Source organism: Giraffa tippelskirchi, chromosome 5 (assembly GCF_054371585.1).
Source record: "Giraffa tippelskirchi isolate mGirTip1 chromosome 5, T2T-mGirTip1v1.2.pri, whole genome shotgun sequence".
In the NCBI taxonomy this organism is placed as follows: domain Eukaryota; kingdom Metazoa; phylum Chordata; class Mammalia; order Artiodactyla; family Giraffidae; genus Giraffa; species Giraffa tippelskirchi.
In genome coordinates, this window is record NC_137279.1 from 41,626,253 (window position 1) to 41,653,672 (window position 27,420).

General features: G+C 37.7%; 1 protein-coding gene across 7 annotated transcripts in view; it reads right to left on the reverse strand.

Moving 5' to 3' along the window:
* Window positions 1-27,420, reverse strand: part of FIRRM (FIGNL1 interacting regulator of recombination and mitosis) — a 50,809-nt gene that overhangs the window by 18,137 nt on the left and 5,252 nt on the right. For 4 of the 7 annotated variants that reach the window (XM_081489547.1, XM_081489549.1, XM_081489544.1 and 1 more), the window contains exons 2-13: window positions 26,910-26,949; window positions 24,829-24,917; window positions 23,325-23,429; window positions 22,687-22,827; window positions 21,752-21,917; window positions 18,803-18,887; window positions 17,032-17,170; window positions 10,359-10,439; window positions 6,147-6,211; window positions 3,006-3,154; window positions 2,627-2,756; window positions 1,347-1,533 (exon numbers count right to left, since the gene is read on the reverse strand). In XM_081489547.1, the coding sequence (XP_081345673.1) occupies window positions 1,347-1,533; window positions 2,627-2,756; window positions 3,006-3,154; window positions 6,147-6,211; window positions 10,359-10,439; window positions 17,032-17,170; window positions 18,803-18,887; window positions 21,752-21,917; window positions 22,687-22,827; window positions 23,325-23,429; window positions 24,829-24,917; window positions 26,910-26,949 (1,377 nt within the window). Of the gene's footprint in view, window positions 1-1,346; window positions 1,534-2,626; window positions 2,757-3,005; window positions 3,155-6,146; window positions 6,212-10,358; window positions 10,440-17,031; window positions 17,171-18,802; window positions 18,888-21,751; window positions 21,918-22,686; window positions 22,828-23,324; window positions 23,430-24,826; window positions 24,918-26,909; window positions 26,950-27,420 lie in introns of all 7 variants that reach the window. The other 3 variants (XM_081489550.1, XM_081489546.1, XM_081489548.1) reach the window with 1 other exon arrangement.

Consider the following 27,420-nt stretch of genomic DNA (forward strand, 5'->3'; position numbering starts at 1 on the left):
GCTGAGAGAATGACACTCAAAAATAAATACACATTTCTGAGTCATATGGTAGTTCTATTTTTAATTTTTAAGGAACCTCTATAGTGGCTGTATCAATTTACATCTCCACTAACAATGCAAGAGAGTTCCCTTTCCTCCACACCCTCTGCAGCATTTATTGTTGGTAGATTTTTTTGATTACTCCCATCCTGACCGGTGTGAGGTGATACCTCATTGTAGTTTTGATCTGCATTTCTCTAATAATTAGTGATGCTGAGCATTCTTTCATGTGTTTGCTGCCCACCTATGTGTCGTTTTTGGAGAATTGTCTATTCAGGTCTTCTACCCATTTTTTGAAGACAGATGTACTCCAACGTTTATTGCAGCACTATTTACAATAGCAAGGACATGGAAGCAACCTAAATGTCCATCAACAGATGAATGGATAAAGATGACATGGACATAGATACATACGGATAAGATGACGTGGGTCATTTGTGGAGACATGGATGGGCCTAGAGTCTGCCATACAGAGTGAAGTAAGTCAGAAAAAAAAATATCACGTATTATCACATATATGTGGAATCTAGAAAAATGGTAAGATGAATCTGTTTGCAGGGAAGGAACAGAGATGCAGATGTACAGAAGTATCCTCAAGGAGGGCAGTGGGGATGGAGGTGGGTGGATGAATTGGGAGACTGGGATTGACGTATGTGCACTGCCATGTAAAACAGCTAGCAGGAACCTGTTGTATAGTGATGGGAACTCAGTTCGGTGCTCTGTGGTGACCTAGATGGGTAGGGTGGAGTGGCAGGGGAGTTAATAGTTAATAGCTACATATAGCTGATTCACTTCATTGTACAGCAGAAACTAACCAAATGTTGTAAAGTAACTATTAGGGCTCAGTCATGTTCAACTCTTTGCGACCCCATGGACTGTAGCCCACCAGGCTCCTCTGTCCATGGAATTTTCCAGGCAAGAATACTGGAGCAGGTTTCCATTTCTGTCTCTGGGATATCTTCCTGACCCAGGGATTGAACCTGCATCTCTTGCATCTCCTGCACTGGCAGGCAGATTCTTTACCACTGCACCACCTGGGAAGCCCGTACACAACTGTGTGCTGTGCTGTGTTAAGTCACTCTGGTCATGTCCGATTCTATGTGACCCTATGGACTGCAGCCTGCCAGCCTCCTAAAGCAACCATACCCCAATATAAATAAGTACATACACATTTATTAGCCCCACACTTTCTTCAATATTTGATTCACAAATCAAATAAAGCAAAAGTAATCTAGTAATTTCTAAAAAGTAATACAGAAAAGAAAGCAAAAGTAATCTCAGCTTAGCCCTGCAAGTGACAAACTTACCAGTTCAGGGAACAGTGAGGGATGAAGGGAAGCAATAAATGTACACAGATGAATGCAAACATGCTGATACAAGGTGATAGCAACCTCAGCTTGCCCTTTACTCTTTACTCTCTGTAAATGAACAGGTAGAGAGAGTTCACCAGAACACTGCTCAAAACTGGAGAAAATGGCTTTGAGTAGAGACACCCTGCAGGGAAATTGAGAACATTGAACCCAACGTTATTAACATTTAACAATTAGTGGATCTAATAACACTACAGAGGGTTATTTTAGCAAAGCCAAATGTCTCGAGATGTATATATATCAGTAACAGTTTCCAATATATGTGAATATGTATCCATAAAAATAAAATACAGTTAGAGAAAGCCCTTAAAGGAGAAGAATTTTCCTATACATCTTTTATCACTTACCAAGTGATTAACAAAATACAGAACTATACAAAGACTAAGACAAAATTCATCAAGGAACCTGAAATTTAAATAGCTAAACTAGGTATCATACATAAAATAAAAAATAGGTCCTATTATATAGACAGAGAGGGGTCATTTTAAGATTGAAATGGTTTAAGAATTCTTCATAGAGGATTTAAATAATAAATTAAAAATAAGCAAAATATAATAGGTAAAGATGACAAAGCCTGACTAAAAGGCAGACAGGAATCACCAGTCTGACAGAATCAAGGTATATGTGTAGAAAAAGAGAGAAAGGATAAGGAGCAAAAGTTAATGATGACAACAGTGGGTTTTAAATGTAAAGCTGGGGGGGACATGGGACATTATGGTTCAGTTATTGAGCCAGAGAATTGGAAGCTCAAAGCTGGGGTTTAGGAAGACTAACCTGACAGTGGCACATAGGATGCCACTAAAGGAAAGGATAAAAAAACTAGAACACAGCAATAGCCAGGGTGTAAGAACTAGAGCCTGATATTGGCAAGAAGAATGAACACAAGTGAGATTTTCCAGGGGATAACTTATAGTGTTTAAGCATTCTATTTATCAGAGCTCATCAAATGTTATCAACTACATCTCTACTACATTCAATGTTTATAACACTATTTGGCAATACTTTTTAAAAGAGTGAACAAAATTAAAATATTTTCAGTGCCTGTCATAACTTTATGTATTTTATACTTTTATTAAGTAACAATATGTATGAAGTCTACATAGTAACTATTAATTAGACTATGTGATATAAGAATTTAATTTTGAGGTCACTGCAAACAACAGGGCATTCTAAGCCATCGTAATGTGATTGGAGATAAACGACATCGTGTCTGTTACCTGGCTGTAGCTTCTGAGACTTGGCTCTCTGTGCACCACAGGGCCTGCACATCCCCAGGCTGAGAGGACAGCTCATCCATGATGACAGCCAGCAGCAGACACTGGGGAAACTGTAGCTCACACGGCAGCTCTTCACGTGGTAAAAACACATTAATTAAGTTATAGCACATTGGTAAAAACATACTCTATTTTTATATAACTCTGATTGCTATATAAAAAACAATTAGAAATCTACTCCAAGAAAAGAAAGTGGAAGAAACTGTAAAGAAAATTTTTAAAGCTTAAACAAAGGATGACTATGTAAGGGAAAATTACCATGTGTTTAACACATTGCAATTAATAAGAGATGACTTAACATTAAATGTGTTTTGAAGCTTACCTAATTTACTGTCCAAAACCACATCCACGAAAGGCTGGAATGTGAGAAGCTGACTGATGAGTGGACTCAGTGTAACCAGGAAAGTACCTGCTATTTCCTCCTGCTGTGCTTTAGAAATCCCAGCAGCGTATAGGCTTGGAGGAAACTTACTGGAAAGGAAGGGAAAAAACTCATTCACTTAATAGCTACCTTCTAATTTTAGGCAGAGGTTAAGTACTGCAAAATGATGTTCTTCTAGAAGTGAAAATATATTTAAAAATTAAGTAGCATGTGTTTTATAAAACAAAATTCAAAGTACTGAATTGATACCAAAGCTGCATGAAGAACCTCTAAACTAAATAACATGGCTATAATTCCACAAAGCTGGAAGTTTAGAATCTTAGAGAAAATGTTAGGATTGTTTTGATACATTTTAATACATTGTTGACAATGACATTCTCAAAAAAATGTTATAAAAATATGAACCAAATAACTAGTAAAAACACATGTAAGAAAGATACTTCTGATAAATTCTGGATTAATTACTTCTATTGAAAGTTGTTTTCAAATAGGTAGATGGCTAAACTGATGATGAATTAATGCCTGGAAGCAAGAGCTTTATAAGAATAAACTATACTAACACTGAAGGAAGATTCAAAGACTTTCAGGGAAAATGTCTCAGTAACTGAAGCTTAAACTAAACTTCATCAAAACTTATATGAAATGAGATACATATTCAGTATATATTGCAATGTTAATTTTAACTATGGCAAACTTGACAGAGTATGAGAATACCCTGTCAGGGGATGACAGCATTTAAAAGGAAGCCCTTAAGATAAACACTTGATATTTGGAGAAGGAAATGGCAACCCACTCCAGTACTCTTGCCTGGAAAATCCCATTAACAGAGGAGCCTGGTAGGCTATAGTCCATGGGGTCGCAAAGAGTCAGACATGACTGAGCAACTTCACTTTAACTTTCATATATTTTATTGAAGTATAGTCAACTTATAATGTTTCAGGTACACAGCAAGGTGATTCAGTTATACACATATATATACACAAATTACTTTTCAGGCTATTTTCCATTCTAGGTTATTACAAGATATTGACTATAGTTCCCTGTGCTATACAGTAAACCTTTGTTGCTTGTTGCAGATCCATTTTTTAAATTAGAAATCTAGCATTCTACTCATACTAAATCACACAAGTGGAATCAAAATGTCATTCATTTTTTAGGCAAAACTTTGTAAGTTTTCTATATATATATTATAAATATTATTTATATATATGTATTACGAAAGCTTCTTTACTACACTTGATAAAGGCTTGAGTAAGAACATCAAAAAAGAAAAAAGGAGACAGAGAAATTGGAAAATATAAACTAAACTAAATGGGAACACTAACTATGAAATAAAAAATGCTAGTTTGTTTCACTTTTTCTATATCTACTTATATACTATATACTACTATAAACTATATACATACTTCTCTGAAGGTTATACAGACAGAATTTGCTAATGGACTAGATGAGGGGTAAGAGAGCAGAGAAACATCAAAGATGACAGCAAGGTTTTTTGGCCTGGTCAATTTGCAAAACCAAGTTACTACTTAAACTGAAATGGGTAAGATTGATGGGGGGTGGTGAGAAGGGTCAGATGAAATGGACTGGAGTCAGTCCTGATTGGTGGTTAGATATATTAAAGGGAAGAGACATACATTTAAAGTCTTGAGACTAAATGACCACAGAGAAGAGAGGAGAGCTTGAAGACTGAGTGTTGGGGCACATCCAACTTGAAGTAGCTGGAGAGACAAGGAGGAACCTGCTGAGAAGGGAGGTGGCATGACAGCCAACAGCTGCTGCTGCTGCTGCTAAGTCACTTCAGTCGTGTACGACTCTGCGCGACCCCATAGACTGCAGCCTACCAGGCTCTGCCGTCCATGGGATTTTCCAGGCAAGAGTACTGGAGTGGGGTGCCATTGCCTTCTCCGACAGCCAACAGAATACAGTCTAAATGACAGGGTTACACACTGCTGACAGATCACATAATTTTAGAGGCCTAAAATTGTCCATTAGACTTAGCAACGTGGAGGTCATGGATGACCCTGACAAGAGCTATTCTGGTGAAGTGCTAGAATGGAAAGGCTGACTAGAGTAGCTTCAAAAAAGACAGTGGTATAGACAATTGTTTTTAGCAGTCTTATTGTAACAAATTCCGGATAAAGGGAAGGTGCTATTTGTAGGAGGATGCAGAGTTGAGACTTATGTTCTTAAGACTGGAAGAACAATAGCATGCTGTGTACTCATCAGAATGATCCAGAAGGCAGGGAGGACTGATGATGCAAGAAGGAAAAGGAACAACTGCAATAGTGAGGTCCCTGAGCATGTGAGAGGGTGAAATCCAATGCAGAAATAGTGGCTGGCCTCAGATAGGCGCACAGTCAGTTCATTCTTGGGCACAAGGAAATATATGGGCCGAGATACAGCCAGAATAATAGATGTGTCAGAAGGAAAATGTGGAAGTTCTCTTTATATTGCTTTCATCTTTCTAAGTGACACAGAGTGAGGACACTGACAACCAGAAATGGGGAGGTGGTAGTGGACATTGAAGATGTTTGAAGAGGAAGAGAGATGAAAAGCTGTCTAGGAGACTAAATGGATTAAGGAAATATAAGAGGGTTGCTGATGAATGAGCTGAGAGTCCTTTAGTGTCAAATCAAGGGTTCTTCTGAATGACATCTATCTAAATTATGATACCCTTTCTGTAACTCACTGTTTTGTTCTAAGATGGAGTCAAGTACTACTTGACTTAAATCTCATAGAAGTAAAATAAAAATTAAGATAAAAAACAGTATGCTGATACAAAATATATACATGTTTACATAACCTCTTTTTTTGCCTTTTGTATTTATTATCAGATCAATTATTCATCACTTGGGTATAAAATACTAGTTAAGAATATAAACATAAATAAAACTCACATGGAATCTATTTTCGAAAAGCTTCCATCTCCATTAATTACTTTTAAGCAAGCATATAAAAATCCACTAAAACATTAAGACAAATCACTCTGATACTTGATTTCTAAATGATATACACTAAAGAGTTGCATGACTCAAACGGCTCTATTACATTTTAATGGTCATATAGCATTCTTCTTACCTGTGTATCTGAAGATAAAGCTGGTGCAACATGCAGCAAGAATCAGAGAGGAAAGGAAGAAATTCCTAAAAATAAAGCAACTCTCTTCACTTCTTTGTACACAATATGCTTTGCTAATACATATATATATATTCATCAAAGGCATGCAAAATAAAATAAAATCCTCCATGTGCTACATAGGGAAAACAAATTTCTTGCATGAAAATAAAAAGGGGAAGAGGCTAAGCATCTAAAATTCTTTACTGTTAACTATCAACACAACCACAATTAGCAGCTATCATTTAATGAACAGGTACAAGTGCTCAGTAGACATGTAATGACTTTACAAACATTACTTTAGTTCTCTAAGATGGTAAAGAATCTGCCTGCAATGCAGGAGACCCAGATTCGATTCCTGGGTTGAGAAGATCCCCTGGAAAAGGGAATGGCAACCCACTCCAGTATTCTTGCCTGGGAAATCCCATGGACAGAGGAGCCTGGTGGGTTACAGTCCATGGAGTCACAAAGAGTCAGACACAACTGAGCGACTTTCACTTTTCAAAAAATCTTATGACGTATTATTGTCCCCACTTTATAGACTACAAAGTTGAAGCTAACGTATCAAATAAGCTGAGTCACATGGCAAAAAAACAGTAAGGTTGGGATTCAAGTACAGTTGTGACAGCTTTATCCATCATGGCTATGCTATTTCTTAGAATGTCAAAGAAATAGTTTTAATTGTTATCATAGGATATAGAAAACAAACTGATAATTATTTTAAAAATTTAAATTCCCCTGTAAGAAAAGAACTAATTTTAAAAGGGTATGTTGTTGTTGTTCAGTTGCCAAGTCATGTCCGACTCTTCGTGACCCCCACCAACTGCAGCACACCAGGCTTCCCTGTCCCTCACCACTTCCTGGAGTTTACCCAAGATCATGTCCATTGAACTGATAATGCCACCAAACCATCTCATCTTTTGTTGCCCTCTTCTCCTTCTGCCTTTAATCCTTCCCAGCATCAAGGTCTTTTCCAATGAGTCAGCTGTTTGCACTAGGTGGCCAAAGTATTGAAGCCTCAGCTTCACCATCAGTACTTCCAATGAATATTTCAGGGTTGATTTCTTTTCAGATTGACGAGTTTAGTCTCCTTGGTTTCCAAGGAACTCTCAAGAATCTTCTCGGTTTCCAAGGAACTCTCAAGAATCTTCTCCAGCACCACAATTCGAAAGCATCAATTCTTTGGCATTCTGCCTTCTTTATTGTCCAGCTCTCACATCTGTACATGACTACTGGAAAGACCATAGCTTTGACTATACAGACAGACCTCTGTCAGCAAAATGATATCTTTGTTTTTAACACATTGTCTAGGTTTGTCATAGCTTTTCTGCCAAAAAGCAATAGTCTTCTAATTTCATGGCTGCAGTCACCAGCCACAGTGATTTCAGAGCCCAAGAAGAGGAAATATGTCACTGCTTCCACCTTTTCCCCTTCTATTTGCCATGAAGTGATAGGACCAGATGACATGATCTTAGCTTTTGTAATATTCAGTTTTAAACTGGCTTTTTCACTCTCTTCCTTCACCCCCTTCAAGAGGCTCTTTAGTTCCTCTTAGCTTTCTGCCATTAGAGTGGTACCATCTGCAAAGCTGAGGTTGTTGATGTCTCTCCCAGCAAGCTTGATTCCAGCTTGTAACTCATCCCGCCTAGCATTTCACATGATGTGCTCTGCACATAAGTTAAACAAACAGGGTGACAATAAACAGCCTTGCCGTAATCCTTTCTCAATACTGAACGAGTTGTTCCATACAAGGTTCTAACTGTTGCTTTTTGACCCGCATACAGGTTTCTCAGAAGACAGGTAAGATGGTCTGGTATTCCCACCTCTTTAAGAGTTTTCCGGTTTGTTATGATCCACACAGTCAAAAGCTTTAATATAGTCAATGAAACAGAGGTAGATGTTTCTCCGGAATTCCCTTGCTTTCTCTATGATCTAGCGAATGTTGACAATTTGATCTCTGGATCCTCTGCCTGTTCTAAACCTAGCCTGAACATCTGGAAGTTCTCGGTTCACATAATACTGAAGCCTAGATTGGAGGATTTTGAGCATAACCTTACTAGCATGGGAGATGAGTACAATTGTCCAGTGGTTTGAACATTCTTTACTTCTGTCCTTCTTGGGAATTGGGATGAAGACTGACTTTTTCCAGTCCTGTGGCCACTGCTGGGTTTTTCAAATCTGCTGACATATTGACTGTGGCACTTTAATAGCATCATCTTTTAGGATTTTAAATAGCTCTGCTGGAATTCCATCTTTCCACTAGCTTTAATAGTAGCAGTGCTTCCTAAGGCCACTTGACTTCACACTCCAGAATGTCTGGCTCTGAGTAAGAGACTACACTATCGTGGTTATCCAGGTCATTAAGATCTTTTTTGTACAGTTCTACTGTGTATTCTTTCAATATCTTCTACTTCTAATAGGTCTTTAGCGATTCTGTCCTTTATTGTGCCCATCTTTGGATGACATGTTCCTTTGATATTTCCAATTTTCTTGAAGAGATCTCTAGTTGTACCCTTTCTGCTGTTTTTCTCTACTTCTCTGCATTGTTCATGAAGAAGGCCTTCAGGTCTCCCCTTGCTATTTTCCGGAATTCTGCAGCTAGTTGGGTGTACCTTTCCCTTTCACCTTTGCTTTTTGCTTCTCTTCTTTCCTCAGCTATTTGTAAAGCAACCTTAGACAAACACATTGCCTTCTTGCATTGCTTTTTCTTTGGGACGGTTTTGCTCACTGCCTCCTATATAATACGGACCTCTGTCCATAGTTCTTCAGGCACTCTGTCTACTAGATCTGACCCCCTGAATCTATTTGTCACCTCCACTGTATATTCATAGGGGATTTGATATAAGTCATACCTGACTGGCCCAGTAGTTTCCCCCACTTTCTTTAGTTTAAGCCTGATTTTTGCTATGAGGAGCTGGTGATCTGAGCCACAGGCAGCTCCAGGTCTGGTTTTTGCTGACTGTATACAGCTTCTCCATCTTCAGCTACAAAGAATGTTATCAATCTGATTTCGGTATTGATCATTTGGTGATGTCCATGTGTAAAGTTGTCTCCTGTGTTGTTGAAAAAGGGTGTTTGCTATGACCAGTGCATTCTCTTGGCAGAACTCTGTTAATCTTTGCCCTGCTTCATTTGCACTCCAAGGCCAAACTTGCCTGTTACCGCAAGTATCTCTTAACTTCCTACTTTAGCATTCCAATCCCTTACAATGAAGAGGACATCTTTTTTTCATGTTACTTCTATGACATCTTCTAGGTCTTCATAGAACTAATCAACTTTCAGCTTCTTCAGTATAATTAGGCACATTTTACCTTCTATATATCAGCAAATATCAGATGGGTAACTACCCAAAAGTACCACTGGAGCTAGGACCTCCCCATCATGTACCTCTGCCACTGAAATACACACCCTGCAAACTGCAGGGAACCCAGTGACAGAGCAGCCAATTATGGTAAGTGGTTGTGGCCCAGAGGACAAACTCAGCACACTAACCAGGATGGCAAGTGTGTCAGTAGCCAGTGTATCTGTCATGGAATTTTGACTAATAAACAGTCATTGAAGATCCTTATCTTTTCGTCAAAAAGGAGGAAGACAAGGGCAAAAACAAATTCAACATGAATAATAGTTTTTTAATTACTAACATTTATTATTAATGCTATTTCTTTCACTGGCTGCTGTTAAGTATCCCCTGGCTCTTCTCTCTAAACAATCTTCCTTGACAGCTTATCTATTCTGTTCATATATCTTCAACTATCACTATGTTACCCTGACGACTCCCAAATATGCAGGTCTTAAAATTTAAATATTAAAAACTTTAATATTTAAATTTTAACAGCCTACTTTAGAAATAATTTATCAACAGTAAAGATAAATTGAATTATCTTTAAAAATAATCTGTGCTTTAAAAATGATCTGTGCTTATAGAAATAATTTTTATACTTACAAAATAAATTTTTCAGAAAATTTAATAAAACTAGTAACAATATGATGGTAGCAACCTAAATGATATAACAGATGCTCAATATTTAACAAACAATATTAAACCAAAAACCCTACAAAATATACTCTTGACAAAATAACTTCAAAAGATTGTTTCCGGCAGGAATAAAAAAACAGGACAAATTACAATGTATTGTAGATTTCACATTCATGTATTATAAAAAAAAGAAGCTTTACCTTAGTATAGTGCAAAAGGGAGTTGGCAAAGAAACGACACAATTTGAGTGTTTTCTGAAATAACCTATAGTCCGCATCATCCTGTTTCAAAAAAAGAAAATAAGAAAGCACAATAAATATGAAAAGAACGTGAAATTAGCTAAAACTGTAAATGAGACAGGATTTTCTAAAAATATCTCTTAATAAACAGAGTGGAAACATTTCCCATGAGAAAATAATTGTTATCTGAATTACTGTCAGAAGCAATGCAAAACACACCCAATGATGATAAAGATATTTCAAAAAATTAGTCTGTATTACTGAAAATAATCTAAAACAGCAAAAGAGGTGGTATTTGATTGATCTGACAGTGAAACAAACTTTAATATCTTAGTTGTCCCTTGCTGTATGGGGATCAGTAAACAGTCAAAAGAAAAAGGTCTCTGTTGTTGTTGTTCAGTCACTAAGTCGTGTGGCTTTTTGCGACCCCATGGACTGCAAGAAAAAGATTTTACAAACCCATAAAAGAAAACAGATAAAAGACATGAGAAGGCAGGTCACAGAAAAGAAACTACAAAATTTCCAATAAAGTAATATTGAACACCTCCAAATTACAACCTAATTACATATCTTTTGAAGCTGAAGGACAGGTGACTATTTGATTAGCAAAGATTTAAAACACTGATAATATTCCAGTGTTGATATGGAAGTGTAGTAATAAGCACCTTAACATTTATGGGAGCGTAACATAACACCTTCTTTGCATTTCTATTATTAATATTAAAAGCTTGAGCATTAAGACTTGTTGACCTAGCAGCAATTCCACTCTTGGAAGTATATGCTATTGAAATACCAGCATAGGTATGCAACGTAACTTTTCTTATGTTGTGAAAATTGAAACGAACCATTCCCCACTAACTAGAAAATGGTTAAATAAATCCAAGGTATATTCATAAACTGTAGTGGCATAGAGCAATTAAAAGGAATTGAGTAGATATACCTCAGGGATACAGAAAGCCTCAAGATAGATTCAGTAAAAAAATCAAGCTGCAAAACAATTTGTATAATCCTATTATTATTTTTAAATGTGTGCTATGTGTTCAAGCTGCTTTTAGAAAAGGCAGAGGAACCAGAGATCAAATTGCCAACATCTGCTGGATCATCAAAAAAGCAAGAGAGTTCCAGAAAAACATCTATTTCTGCTTTATTGACTATGCCAAAGCCTTTGACGGTGGATCACAATAAACTGTGGAAAATTCTGAAAGAGATGGGAATACCAGACCACCTAACCTGTCTCTTGAGAAACCTGTATGCAGGTCAGGAAGCAACAATTAGAACTGGATATGGGACAACAGACTGGTTCCAAATAGGGAAAGGAGTACGTCAAGGCTGTACATTGTCACCCTGCTTATTTAACTTACATGCAGAGTACATCATGAAAAACGCTGGGCTGGAAGAAGCACAAGCTGCAATCAAGATTTCTGGGAGAGATATCAATAACCTCAGATATGCAGATGACACCACTCCTATGGCAGAAAGTGAAGAGGAACTAAAAAGCCTCTTGATGAAGGTGAAAGCAGAGAGTGAAAAAGTTGGCTTAAAACTCAACATTCAGAAAACTAGGATCATGGCATCCGGTCCCATCACTTCATGGCAAATAGATGGGGAAACAGTGGAAACAGTGGCAGACTTTATTTTTTGGGGCTCCCAAATCACTGCAGATGGTGATTGCAGCCATGAAATTAAAAGACGCTTACTCCTTGGAAGGAAAGTTATGACAAACCTAGACAGCATATTAAAAAGCAGAGACATTACTTTGCCAACAAAGGTCCGTCTAGTCAAGGCTATGGTTTTTCCAGTAGTCATATATGGATGTGAGAGTTGGACTGTGAAGAAGGCTGAGAGCCGAAGAACTGATGCTTTTGAACTGTGGTGTTGGAGAAGACTCTTGAGAGTCCCTTGGACTGCAAGGAGATCCAACCAGTCCATCCTAAAGGAGATTAGTCCTGGTTGTTCATTGGAAAGACTGATGTTGAAGCTGAAACTCCAATACTTTGGCCACCTCATGCGAAGAGCTGACTCACTGGAAAAGACCCTGATGCTGGGAAGGATTGGGGGCAGGAGGAAGGGACGACAGAGGATGAGATGGCTGGATGGCATCACCGACTCGATGGACACGGGTTTGGGTAAACTCCGGGAGTTGGTGATGGACAGGGAGGCCTGGCATGCTGCGATTCATGGGGTTGCAAAGAGTCGGACACGACTGAGTGACTGAACTGAACTGAACTGAGGTCATACTGGAGTAGGATGTACATTTAATCTAACATGACTGGCATCCTTATTATGAAGATAATGTGAAGAGACAAGGAGAGAATACCTTGTGATGATGGCAGCAGAGACTGAAGCTGTACAGCCGCAAATCCAGGAATGCTAGTGACACCAAAAACTAAGAGAGAGGATGCAGCAGACTCTCCCACAGAGTCTGCAAGTGAACAAGGTCCTGCTGATATGTTTCAGAGATCTATCCTCTAGAACTGTGAGTGAATAAATCTGCCACCTGATTTGCAGTCATTTGTAATCATTTATTATATAGCAGCCTCAACTACATAATTCAGGGACTCATACATCTATATGCTTCCATAAACAGCATATTACTTATGAAATCTAGTGGTTTCCTTTTGATGTTTTTAAAAACAAGGTGAAAAAACTGCTTGGAAGAGTTTAATGAAACAGTTTGATTCCTCAATAAATATCAACAGTAAACAGCAGAGGGCACTGCTAATTAAAATTTAGACCTAAGAAAAGAGAAACTACAGCAACTTTTTCAAAGCTCCATTTTAGGCAATGGACAGCAGTAAGTAGTGCTAGTTACACTTATGAATCCCAAATAAAGAAAAACAAGTAAGGAAAAACATGAAAATCTACTTGGACAGTTAGGAAAGTTTACAATTCTCTGATTTTCATATACAAGGAGTTTATATGCACTGAACTTATATAACTTATGTACAAACAGCTGCCCTGATCAGGTACCCTCAGGACTTCTCTTTCCTCTTCCACTATAGACTGACTATGGCTTCGGCTTTCTCTATCTCACTCCTCTCCAAGGAATCTGTCTAATCTTACTCTCTGAATAAGTACTAACTGGGGGATCTGCGGTGTCAAGATAAGCAAGATAGAAATTGGGAAAAGAGGAGGCTGGGGTGGAGGATATAAGTATACAGGATAAAGGTGGAGAAAGGAGCATCCTTCCTGCCACTGACACAGGATAGTTAAGCAAATATCTTCTCCTTTTAGCAAGGTGAGGGGAATCAGAAAGGGTAAATGAAGGAAGTGGGGACAGAAAAGGAAAAAAGGGATGGAAGGGGAGGAGATAAAAAGAAGCGAAGCAAGAAGGAAAGGGTTTGCCCCTTCCTAAAGCTACTCCTCACTCCCTCTTATCAATTTCAGAAGCCCTTTTCAAACTTCCCATCGTCCTCTAGGTCTCTCTTTCCAGATCATCCCTGCCCTCATGTTTAGGAACTGAATGAATCCTCACACGTCCACTCCCACAGTTGCTGGGCAAAGAAGAACAAAGGACAAAGGAATTTCCGGTATCCATTCACAGGTCTATGACAGGAAGAGATGTTATTGTTATACTATGGAAAAATATTTGACTCATTTACCATTGAAATTATTTAATTTCTATGCATAATACACCATGTGTGAAATGCCAGGCTGGATGAATCACAAGTTGGAGTCAAGATTGCCAGGAGAGATATCAACCTCATAGCACTCTAATGGCAGAAGGCAAAGAGGAACTAAACAGTCTCTTGATGAAGGTGAAAGAGGAAAGTGAAAAAGCAGGCTTAAAACTCAACATTCAAAAAACTAAGATCATGGCATCTAGTCCCATCAGTTCAGTTCAGTTGCTCAATCGTGTCCAACTCTTTGCAACCCCATGAACCGCAGCACGCCAGGCCTCCCTGTCCATGAACAACTCCGAGTTTACCCAAACTCATGTCCATTGAGTCGGTGATGCCATCCAACCATCTCATCCTCCATTGTCCCCTTCTCCTCCTGCCCTCAGTCTCTCCTAGCATCAGGGTCTTTTCCAATGAGTCAACTCTTCGCATCAGGTGGCCAAAGTATCGGAGTTTCAGTTCCAACATCAGCCCTTCCAATGAACACCCAGGACTGATCTCCTTTAGGATGGACTGGTTAGATGTCCTTGCAGTCCAAGGGACTCTCAAGAGTCTTCTCCAACACCACAGTTCAAAAGCATCAATTCTTTGGCACTCAACTTTCTTTATAGTCCAACTCACATCCATACATGACTACTGGAAAAACCACAGCCTGTCTCTGCTTTTTAATATGCTGTCTAGGTTGGTCACAACTTTCCTTCCAAGGAGCAAGTGTCTTTTAATTTCATGGCTGCAGACACCATCTGCAGTGATTTGGGAACCCAAGAAAATAAAGCCTGTCACTATTTCCCCATCTATTTGCCATAAGTGATGGGACCAGATGACATGACCTTAGTTTTCTAAATGTTGAGTTTTAAGCCAACTTTTTCACTCTCCTCTTTCACTTTCATCAAGAGGCTCTTTAGTTCTTCACCCTCTGCCATAAGGGTGGTGTCATCTGCATATCTGAGGTTACTGGTATCTCTCCCGGCAATCCTGATCTCAGCTTGCCCTTCTTCCAGCCCAGCATTTCTCATGATGTAGTCTGCTGCTGCTGCTGCTGCTGCTAAGTCGCTTCAGTTGTGTCCGACTCTGTGCGACCCCATAGATGGCAGCCCACCAGGCTCTGCCGTCCCTGGGATTCTCCAGGCAAGAATACTGGAGTGGGTTGCCATTTCCTTCTCCAGTGCATGAACAGGAAAAGTGAAAGTGAAGTCGCTCAGTCATGTTTGACTCTTAGCGACCCCATGGACTACAGCCTACCAGGCTCCTCTGTCCATGGGACTTTCCAGGCAAGAGTACTGGAGTGGGGTGCCATTGCCTTCTCCGGATGTACTCTGCATATAAGTTAAATAAGCAGGGTGACAATATACAGCCTTGACACACTCATTTTCCTATTTGGAATCAATCTGTTGTTCCATTTCTAGTTCTAACTGTTGCCACCTGACCTGCATACAGATTTTTCAAGAGGCAGGTCAGGTGGTCTGGTATTCCCATCTCTTTCAGAATTTTCCAGTTTATTGTGATCCACACAGTCAAAGGCTTTGGCATAGTCAATAAAGCAGAAATAGATGTTTTTCTGGAACTCTCTTGCTTTTTCGATGATCCAGCGATGTCGGCAATTTGATCTCTGGTTCCTCTGCCTTTCCTAAAACCAGCTTGAACATCTCGAAGTTCACAGTTCATGTGTTGCTGAAGCCTGGCTAGCCCCATCACTTCATGGCAAACAGGGAAACAGGGACAGATTTTATTTTACTGTGTTCCTAAATCACTGTGGACGGTGACTGCAGCTATGAAATTAAAAGATGCTTGCTCCCTGGAAGGAAAGCTATGACAAACCTAGACAGTGTATCAAAAAAGAGACATCACTTTGCTGACAAAGGTCCATATAGTCAAAACTATGGTTTCTCCTGTAGTTATGTATGGATGTGAGAGTTGGACCATAAAGAAGCCTGAAGGCTGAAGAAGTGATGCTTTTAAACTGTGGTGTTGGAGAAAACTCTTGAGAGTCCCTTGGACAGCAAGGAGATGAAATTAGTCAACCATAAAGGAAGTCAACCCTAAATATTCACTGGAAGGACTGATGCTGAAGCTCCGATACTTTGGCCATATGATGCGAAGAGTCATTTCATAGGAAAAGACCCTGATACTGGGAAAGATTGAGGGCAGGAGGAAAAGAGGATGACAGAGGATGAGATGGTTAGATAGCATCACCGACTCAATGGACATTAAGTTGAGCAAACTCCAGGAGACAGTGAAGGACAGGAAAACCTGGCGTGCTGCAGTCCATGGTGCCACAAAGCGCTGGACATGACTTAGCAACTTAACAATAACAACTCATTGAAATTATTACTTGTAACTGTTAAGTCATGAGTACTGATAGTCCTATAATTTAGGACAATTGTGAGTTAAACTTTAAAGAGCTAGTTTGAGAACAGACTATGTATAATAGTTATAGGAAAATAAACTGTAATTCCCAATAAGCATATTATAAATTTTTAGAATACAATCTGTTTTATAAAACTGATGCCAATTCAACACTATAATTTTTTGAAATCAATATAAATATATATAAGTATAAACCAAGTTTAGAAGACTGACAGATACATACACATACACATATCTGTATACGGCTTCTCTACAAGTTGCAATGGATTGGTAATGAAAAGGTTCACTGTGGCTATATCAAGACAACCTTAAATAAAAATAGCACTAAGGAATTAGACTTCTGTGTAAGAGTAGAAAAGACTGAAAGGATTCTGAGGAGAATGCCTTGACCAACCAGTGAGTATTTAAAAAGGCAGGGACAGACTAACTGCAGAGGGAATGAAAGTAGAGGAGTGACAGGAGTCTAATGTTAATGTTCTGGGTGAAAAATAATATTGGGCTACAAATAATCTCACAGGTTGAAAACAAAAACAAAACAAATTAAAACCCATTTTGGTAAACTGATCCATAGATTCAAATAAGATTTAGTAATAACTGTCAAAGGAAAAAGATCTACTGTTCACAGTGCTGTCAACCCATATTTTTACCTGTGCATCTGACTGTATCATCTGCTCAGCTAACTGTAAACAAGAATGGAAGGAGAAAAGAATGTCTTCACACAAGCTAGTAATTATATCTTTGTGTTTCAGCTGACTCTTTATAACCGACTGGTGCTTAAGGCTCTGCCTAAATGAATAAAAAGAAAATATAATCACCACAAGTAACACATCAAGTAACTTAGGACCATAAAAATATGATTTGAAAGAACATATAAAAAATCAAAACGCATCATTTATAATAGACATGGCATATTAAGACGTGCTGACTTTACCTCTGAAGTTGTCATATTAGTTTAAGTTGCTAATTTTTAATTTCTCCTTATAAAATATTAATCAAACTCTTACTATACACTGGAGTCTGTGAGGGCCTGGAGATAGAGGAGTGAATGAAAAGACACAATCTTTGCCCTGTCTGTATGGAATTTCTGGGCCAGCACAAGAGAGAAGATTAAATAATGTAAGAATAATTGATTGATTTGCAGCTGTGACAAATGCCAAGGTGGAGAAGTTCAAGGTGCTACAATAGAGACATCTACTCTAACTCGGATGGATTTTAAGCAGTAGAGTAACATGATTTGATTGACATTTTTAGAAGCAGATCAGTCTGAATGCAGAATAGAAAATGAATCAGAAGTGGGCAAGGGTAGACGATATTTGATGGTGATGGTGTGTGTGCTCAGTTGCTCAATCATGTCTGACTCTTTGCGACTCTATGGACTGTAGCCCAACAGCCTCCTCTATCCATGGGATTTTCCAGGCAAGAATACTTGGGTGGGTTGCCATTTCCTTCTCCAGGGGATCTTCCTGGACCAGGGATCGAACTTGTGTCTCCTGCATTAGCAGGCGGATTCTTTACTACTGTACCACCTGGGAAGCCCTGATGGTGATGGTAGTATGACTAACTGAGTGAGCACTCACTATGTGCCTTGCAGAGTTCCAAGCATTTCACACTGATAAGCTCAATTAATTCTCACTATACCCCCATAAAGAAGGTACTTTTGTCATAAGTTCCATTTTCAGATGAGCAAACTAAGGCTCAGAGAAGTTAACTAACTTGCCTAGGACTTCCGGAGGATAAGTGATTTCAGACAGGATTCAAGCATACGCAGCATGGCTGTGAGTTGACACTTTTAACCACTGCACTATTTATTACTTGTTGGCAATGTAATGACTGGTGGTGCAAGAAAAGCACCCAAGATCTGAAAGTATTACACTGATCTTTAATGTTTTATGCATACGTATAAAGTAGTGGGTCTTAACCATTTTTACATCTTAACTATACTTCCTCCCACCCCCAAGAATCTGATGAATGCCATGGACACTCTCCCTAGTAACTTCACACAATGTTCTAGTTAAAATTATAAATGGAATTAAACTTAAAACAACCAAAAGCATATAATGAGGGGATTGTATTCAGCTCTAGTTATAATTATTAACTTACCTAAGCCTGGAAAAAGGATAGTTGATAGTTAAACAATAGTAGCAGTAGGCAAGTGGTTAAGACTCATGCCCTATTATTTCAGATGTAATAGCTAACTGAGTAGAACTTTTTTTTAATTTTAGAGATGGCAGGATAAAGAAGTAAGATTTAGTTTGGGAGCTACATGTACAATATCTGGATTGTCAGAGAGTAGTGTCAGTAAATAACACACAAACCCATACAAAATGTTTTAAATGCAATCTAAGAAGACTTACAAATAATTAAGACTTTGGATAAAGAAAATATATTACAAAAAGTAAAAACAAAACAAAAACTTACTTAATTATAAATTTCCAAGTATTGGCATGAAATGCATGGTCCATACTGGAAATAACAGAGCAGATATCCAACAACGAATGAATAACTACAAAGAAAGAGAACAGAACTCTTAGGACATTGAAATATTATATGGAGTGAGTTTAAAAATATCTAATGAATGATCTTAACATTTGTTAAAATAAGTAATACTTAGTTTAAAAAAATTACGTCAAAATAATTAGTGAAAGTGTCACACTTTTGATTTAGAGTTTTTATAAAATATGGAAAATTAAGTTTGATGCTTATAGCTACTCTATGACCTAAATAAAACTGAAAATGTTCAGTGGAATAAAATTTGTGCCCTATTATAACTGAAATATTCTGCAAATATTCTAATAAAAAATGATATACTGCTAAGGAAAGAAAACCTAACAAAGAAGAATCAAAACAAATTTGCACAGTACTTATTAAGGTTTCTACTCTGTCTGCAGTAGATAATTTATAAAAATAAGCACAATAAATCCCCTTTCTGTGTCCATGAGCTTGGGCAGTTCCCTTCTACAGACCCCAGGCATGGCCATATAACTTACTTTGGTCAACAGGACAAAAATAAACATAAGGCAAGCAAAGACTTAAAAGTGCCTGACTACTGGGGCCTGCCCTCTCTTGATGCTCTGACAACCTGTGAGGCTCTCAGCAGGTAGCTGATCCCAGGCTAACTTGCTGGATGATGGGGTACACATGGCTGACTCAGCACATTATTCCTCCCTCTGCTCACAACCAGTCGTGAGTAAGGTGAACGGCCACAAACACCCAGGTGAGCCAGTTACACCCTGTGAAGCAGGGAAATCTTGTCCCACCTCAGCCCAGCCTAAAAATACTAACTCAGAACTGTGAATAAATGAAACAGTAATTGCTCTATTTTTCTCTTCATTTTTTTGGGCTGTGCCACTCAGGTGACAGGCTTTTCAGTCCCTCACCAGGGACTGAACACAGGCCCCGGCAGTGAGAGCCCCAAGTCCTAACCACTGGACCCCCAAGGAATTCCCTAGTAGTTGCTTCAATATAATAGATTTTGGGGTGGTTTTTACAGAGCAAAAGGTACCTTATAATACTGTACAAAACCAACTTACTTTCCCTATACTGAAGTTATGAATGCAACCTTTGCCCTTATGGAGTATTGCTTCCTAAACTCTGCATCATGATGCATTTGGCAAGTGATGAAATTAATGAAGGAACAATCAGCACTTTTAAAAAAATGAAATAGATTATAATAGAGTACATTATTTCATGTACAACAAACAAACGTAGCATATACATACATATCCACAAACATACACATATATGTAACTATATGTGTTTCAGGAAGGAATGAAAACTTCATTTCTTACTATGAATTTATGGCTTAAAAACTCTGAAAGCTACTGCTTTAGAAGGTACAAGGTTGCACAGCTTTCTTTGCTCATCATTGTGGAGAAACAAACTACTTTGAACAGTGACTAAACATATCATTTCAGTTCAGTCACTCAGTTGTGTCCGACTCTTTGCGACCCCACAGACTGCAGCACACCAGGCCTCCCTGTCCATCACCAACTCCTGGAGCTTACTCAAACTCATGTCCATTGAGCCAGTGATGCCATCCATCTCATCCTCTGTCGTCCCCTTCTCCACCCGCCTTCAATCTTTCCCAGCATCAGGGTCTTTTCCAGTGAGTCAGTTGTTCTCATCAGGTGGCCAACGTATTGGAGTTTCAGCTTCAGCATCAGTCCTTCCAATGAATATTCAGGACTGATCTCCTTTAAGACAGACTGGTTGGATCTCCTTGCAGTCCAAGGGACTCTCAAGAGTCTTCTCCAACACCACAGTTCAAAAGCATCAATTCTTCAGCGCTCAGCTTTCTCTCTGGTCCTACTCTCACATCCATACATGACTACTGGAGAAACCATAGCTTTCACTAGTTGGACCTTTGTTGGGAAAGTAACGTCTCTGCTTTTTAACATGCTGTCTAGGTTGGTCATAACTTTCCTTCCAAGGAGTAAGTGTCTTTTAATTTCATGGCTGCAATCACCTTCTGCAGTGATTCTGGAGCCCAAGAAAACAAAGTCTGTCACTGTTTCCACTGTTTCCCCATCTATTTGCCATGAAGTGATGGGACCAGATGCCATGATCTTAGTTTTCTGAACGTTGAGCTTTAAGCCAACCTTTTCACTCTCCTCTTTCACTTTCATCAAGAGGCTCTTTAGTTCTTCCTTCACTTCCTGCCATAAGGGTGGTGTTATCTGCATATCTGAGGTTATTGATATTTCTCCCGGCAATCTTGATTCCAGCTTGTGCTTCTTCCAGCCCAGCGTTTCTCATGATGTACTCTGCATATAAGTTAAATAAACAGAGTGACAATATACAGCCTTAACATACATTGGAACCAGTCTGTTGTTCCATGTCCAGTTCAAACTGTTGCTTCCTGACCTGCATAGAGATTTCTCAGGAGGCAGGTAAGGTGGTCTGGTATTCCCATCTCTTGAAGAATTTTCCAGTTTGTTGTGATCCACACAGTCAAAGGCTTGGCGTAGTCAATAAAGCAGCGAACATCACCAGATGGTCAATACCAAAATCAGATTGATTATATTCTTTGCAGCCAAAGGTGGAGAAGCTCTATACAGTCAGCAAAAACAAGACTAGGAGCTGACTGTGGCTCAGATCATGAACTCCTTATTGCCAAATTCAGACTTAAATTGAAGAAAGTAGGGAAAATCACTAGACTAAATATATAAATCTATGTTAATGCATCAAATATCAACTTTACAAAACCTAAAAATTGAAAAGATTAAAGTTTATTGGGTAGGATTTAAATTTTTTTATACATTTAATATCATGAATCTTTAGAAATGATGTTGGGTTCAATAATTTAGTTGATGCATGTTTTATAGTCAATATACATCACATACTAAGTAGTAAGTTTTCTTCACTCACCTACTACCATATTCAAAATATCATCATGGTCATCTATTAAAGGGTTCATGCACACCATATCCAGAAGTTCCATGAGTTGCTTCTGAAGAGAATAGGCTTCCTTAAAAAGAGCCTGCAGAAGGTCTGCGACTAGGTGTAGACGCCCAGAATAGACAGATTCACTATTCTGATCACAAAGAAATAACAACGAGAGGAAAAAAGCAAATCAGAGAACGCTCAAGAGCCAAATTTATTTTAACTCATTCTATCAGAGCTTATAAATTTAATATTTTTACTGAATGACATATTCATCCATTAAAGAAATGCTTAGTGAACTTTCATCATATTTAGTGTACTTTGAGAGATGCAGGCATGTATAAAATACAGTCTCTGACTTCTAAGATCTTACAAATATAGAAAAAAGAGATTAATAACATTAGGTCCATGGCATGACATTTTAGTACCCTACCAAAGAGAAGGATTAGGTAACTAGAGATGTGCATTCACCCAACAAACAGCATTATCAAAACTGCCTGTGACCCACAAATCCTAGGCCAGCTTTTCTGCTTTAAAGCTGCCACGGGACTAAATAGAGGTCAAGGTCCTTTTATAGGCACATAATTGTTAAGGAATTCATCTGAGTCACCAATGCCATGACAGAACTATTTCAGGATCCCTGTGACTCTACATGAATCCATATCACTTCTTTCCTTACCAAGAGGAAATAGAATAAGACAACAACAATGAAACTGCAAGAGCCCCCTTTGTAAGATTTCTCTATAACTACTTATTTTGAAACAAATATTTACATACATGCTGTTTGCTCTGTGGAAAAATCCATTGCAACAATACAGGTTAAATGTAAGCTTATGAACAAACATTATAAACACTACAAACTCAGGCCCTTTGCTCATGGATTCTAGGCCATTTAAAGTGTACTTAGACCCACTACTCACCTTACAATGTACAAATGTACTTTTGATTACATGTAGGACTGAAGAGGGAAGACTATGAATATTTTCTAGAATGACAGATTCCTGAGTGGCACAGACATGCTGAACACATCCAGTAAGAGCTCCTAATAGCTGTACCATTGTCTGGAAATAAGGAAAGAAATCTCACTCAGAACATATTTTCTCTGCATCTAAATGGTGTACTAGGCATATAGCAATGAACAAAACGGACTCTCTGTTCCTCCTTACACATAACTTTAGTCTATCAGAATTACAAATATTAAAACTGGCTAGCCATTTGGTTAAAAAAAAGAAGTTGGCATACTAAACCACACATCAAAGTATATGGCAGGTGTTCTACACATATGCCTTAGAATTATAGATAGGGTATGATATCTTGATTATATTTGCCTTACACTAGTTTATTACTTGTCTAAACTTATACAAGTTTAGATGTTCATTAAGCACAAAATTGTATAAAAATTCATTTATGCCTTTTGCAATATCTTTATATCTTTAATTCTATAAATTTAATTCTAGCATTGGGCCATTATATTAAGAGTATACAGTTAATATTAGTATAAAAATTCTCACACTCTTGCAGTTCTGCCCCACCCCCCATCCTAATATACTTGACATACTTGTAAAGTATTTCTTAGAGTGCTTTGGATTTCTAAATTTTGGCTTGACAGTTCTCTGGCTTGACTGGTTAACTCATACATCATGTCATCAAATAATCTCACAGTCTGTGAAAACAAAGCAGGTCATAAACAGCAGTAATAGAAGTCACTAGAAAAGGAAAGACACACCATTCAAGAAAAAAATTGACTTGATTTTGCATTATTAATAGCCACAGGATATTGTCCAGTATAACAACTGTACCTAATAAAGCTAATAATGTGTGTGTGTGTACATATATATATGTAGTATTTTTTGTATAGTATTTCCACAATAGGATCTCTTTGAAAAATACAAAGTCATCAACAAAAATTGATGTCTTCCATTTCTGTAATAACATCCATAAAGAAATCACTCAAAGTTCACTTTTTGGTGTTGTAACAAAAGTGCTACTCTTACACTTAAGTAAATAAAAGATGATGCTCTTAACCAATCAACATCCATGTGAACATTAAAAGGATATTTTCTGGTAGTGGTAATGAATCTGTGCTGAATTACCTACTCACTTGTTTTCTAACCAGTTTCCGTTTCTGACCAACTCAAAACACCATTCCTAGATTAGAGACACAGTACATGACCTCAGAACTAAGTGTTTTTGTCTGAAAAGTTAGCCAAGTTAAGATTTCAACAAGTTAAGTGGCCTAAACACTACACTGCAAGAACAATCACAGTTGACAACACACTGTAATTAAAGAGGGTATTGTTTCCCTTAGGCCTGTTAACACTCAACATCTCATTTTCATATGAGCTGGATCTTTTTTTGGTATCAAGAACAAATTTTAAGAATCTTTTTAGAGAACGGAGTGAATGAGTAAAAGGAGTTTTGATAACTATTTGCTTCAAAGCTAAACTTAGAAGTCCATTCTAATAAGAGATAAATTATCACCAAAACACTGTTTCACTTTGTCAGCAAAGTACCTTTAGTTCTCATAATAAAAAAAAAGTAATGACTCTGCTTTTCAGATAAAAGGTATACCACATATATCTAAAAGGTAGCAATAAAGTGGTGAATTTGATGCTTTTTCTTAATTTACTTGATTTTACCAATATTCAGGCCATTTTTATTCTAAGGCTGCTTTGATAAATTTTGGCTTCATTTTTCCAGACAATGAAATTTAACAGTAACTAATAAACTGTACATAGAAGATACAAAAAGAGACTTAACTAACTTTATCATCCATCCTAATTTTTAATGAATAGCTTTAAAAATTACAAGAGTATTTAAAATTAACTACAAATAGTAAAAATTCAATTAGTAAAAGATCCATACTCTCAAAAACATAAGTTGTTTATTCACCTAACAATCACACTAACACCATTATATTCTCACATGAAATCAATTTTAACTGTTTTATTTGTATTTCAAGCACGTGATACATTAAGAAATTAAAAATAAATGGCCTAAAACTGAGGCTAGATTTTAATAACCTTGATAACATGTAGATTGATTAAGATATAGTACTACACCTTTGGCAGCACTTGTGAAAAGAAAGTCTGTTCCAATGTCAGGTGGTTCATATGAGGCAAAAACATTTCCACAATAATTTTCAGAATTTCTATAAAAGAAAATAGTAATATATTTTGTAACAATATTAAGTCACATCAGCTAACAAAGATTACTACCGCTTCCCAATGCAAACATATGTAAGTACTACCAATCAAAAGCTTTCAACAGTTTCAAAATGCCATAATCTATGTAGAGAAATTATTAACAATTAAATAACCTGAAATAATAGCAAAATTAAAAAAAAAAAACAATGTATATGTCCAATAATTGAGGATCAGTTAATGGATGAGGTACATCTACTGAATAGGATCTGCGATCATTAAAATATTTGTTAGAGATCATGTAAAACCACGATAAAATGTCCACAATACTTTAAGCTAAAATGAAGAGTTTCAAATGGTACATTCTAATTTTAATATTTATAAACATGTATATACAAAGAATATCAATAACCTCAGATATGCAGATGACACCACCCTTATGGCAGAAAGTGAAGAAGACCTAAAGAGCCTCTTGATGAAAGTGAAAGAGGAGAGTGAAAAAGTTGGCTTAAAGCTCAACATTCAGAAAACTAAGATCATGGCATCTGGTCCCATCACTTCATGGCAGATAGATGGGGAAACAGTGGAAACAGTGGCTGACTTTATTTTTCTGGGCTCCAAAATCACTGCAGATGGTGACTGAAGCCATGAAATTAAAAGATGCTTACTCCTTGGAAGGAAAGTTACGATCAACCTAGACAGCATATTAAAAAGCAGAGACATTACTTTGCCAACAAACATCTGTCTAGTCAAGGCTATGGTTTTTCCAGTAGTCATGTGTGGATGTGGGAGTTGGACTATAAAGAAGGCTAAGTGCCAAAGAATTGATGCTTTTGAACTGTGGTGTTGGAGAAGACTCTTGAGAGTCCCTTGGACTGCAAGGAGATCCAACCAGTCCATCCTAGAGGAGATCAGTCCTGGGTGTTCATTGGAAGGACTGATGTTGAAGCTGAAACTCCAGTATTTTGGCCACCTGATGCGAACAACTGACTCACTGGAAAAGACCCTGATACTGAAAGATTGAGGGCAGAAGGAGAAGGGGATGACAGAGGATAAGATGGCTGGACGGTATCATCGACTCAATGGACATGGGTTTGGGTGGACTCTGGGAGCTGGTGATGGACAGGGAGGCCTGGCATGCTGCAGTTCACGGGGTCGCAAAGAATCGGACACGACTGAGCAACTGAACTGAACTGAAACAAAGAATAACACATAGATAGGCTGGAAGGAATATACAGAATCAAGATGAGGATGTCTTATGCCAAAATCTTAAATATTTCAGATTCATAATTGTTTTATTATTCTGTTCCTGCATGTTAACAAATTTTCTATACTGAAAGTGCACAACTCTTAACCTCAGGATAAAAAAATAACTGTTACTTAAAAAAAAATAGACTCCATATGCCCATATGCAGCACATAGGTTCAAGATTGTAAGCAAATATTCCACAATCAAGTGAAATGTAAATAGAAAAGAACTCAAAATATATGGGTAAACTAGAAAGGATAGTCTTAATTCTGTACCTCTTCTTCTAAGTAAATAAGTAAATTACATCAAGTAAGAGTAATGAAGACAGATGAAGATAAAGTCAACTTTTCCAAATAACAAATTTGTCATGCCTAAACAATCAGCTTTTTGTAACTTAGAAAGTATTTTCTAACTGACACTACACATACAAAGAGGTTGAAGGTTATTTAGTAGACTGTAAATTATGTTTCTTATAGGCCTAACCAGCTTAATAACTAACATTTAAAATGTACATTGTGCTTATCACACGTTATCAAATAGAACACTTTTGGTATCTACGCAGACTGAAATTCAAAACTTTTTAAGTACTATAATTTGAGGTAATTGGTCATTTTAAGTAACTGAAGGTTACAAAAGTTGTAACACTACAATAGGAAGAATAAATTTAAAGGAAATATGAAACTGTATTGAGATGTGGGACTCAAGCTTTAATGACATCAAAGCAATCATACAATTAAGATAATTTTACTTACGAATATGCTCGATCCAACTGTCAGAATGCTGATACATAGAGTAAAAAAATTAAGGAAGATACTAGTATTATAGTATTAAGATATTCGATATCACGGTAATCCAAGTCTATGCCCCGATCAGTAATGCTGAAGAAGCTGAAGTGGAATGGTTCTATGAAGACCTACAAGACCTTCTAGAATTAATACCTAAAAAAGATGTCCTTTTCATTATAGGGGAACGGAATGCAAAAGTAGGAAGTCAAGAAACATCTGGAGTAACAGGCAAATTTGGCCTTGGAGTACAAAATCAAGCAGGGCAAAGGCTAATAGAGTTCTGCCTAGAGAATGCACTGAATCAGAGCAAACACCCTCTTCCAACAGCACAAGAGAAGACTCTACACATGGACATCACCAGATGGCCAACCCTGAAATCAGACTGATTACATTCTTTGCAGCCAAAGATGGAGAAGCTCTATACAGTCAGCAAAAACAAGACCAGGAGCTAACTATGGCTCAGATCATGAACTCCTTA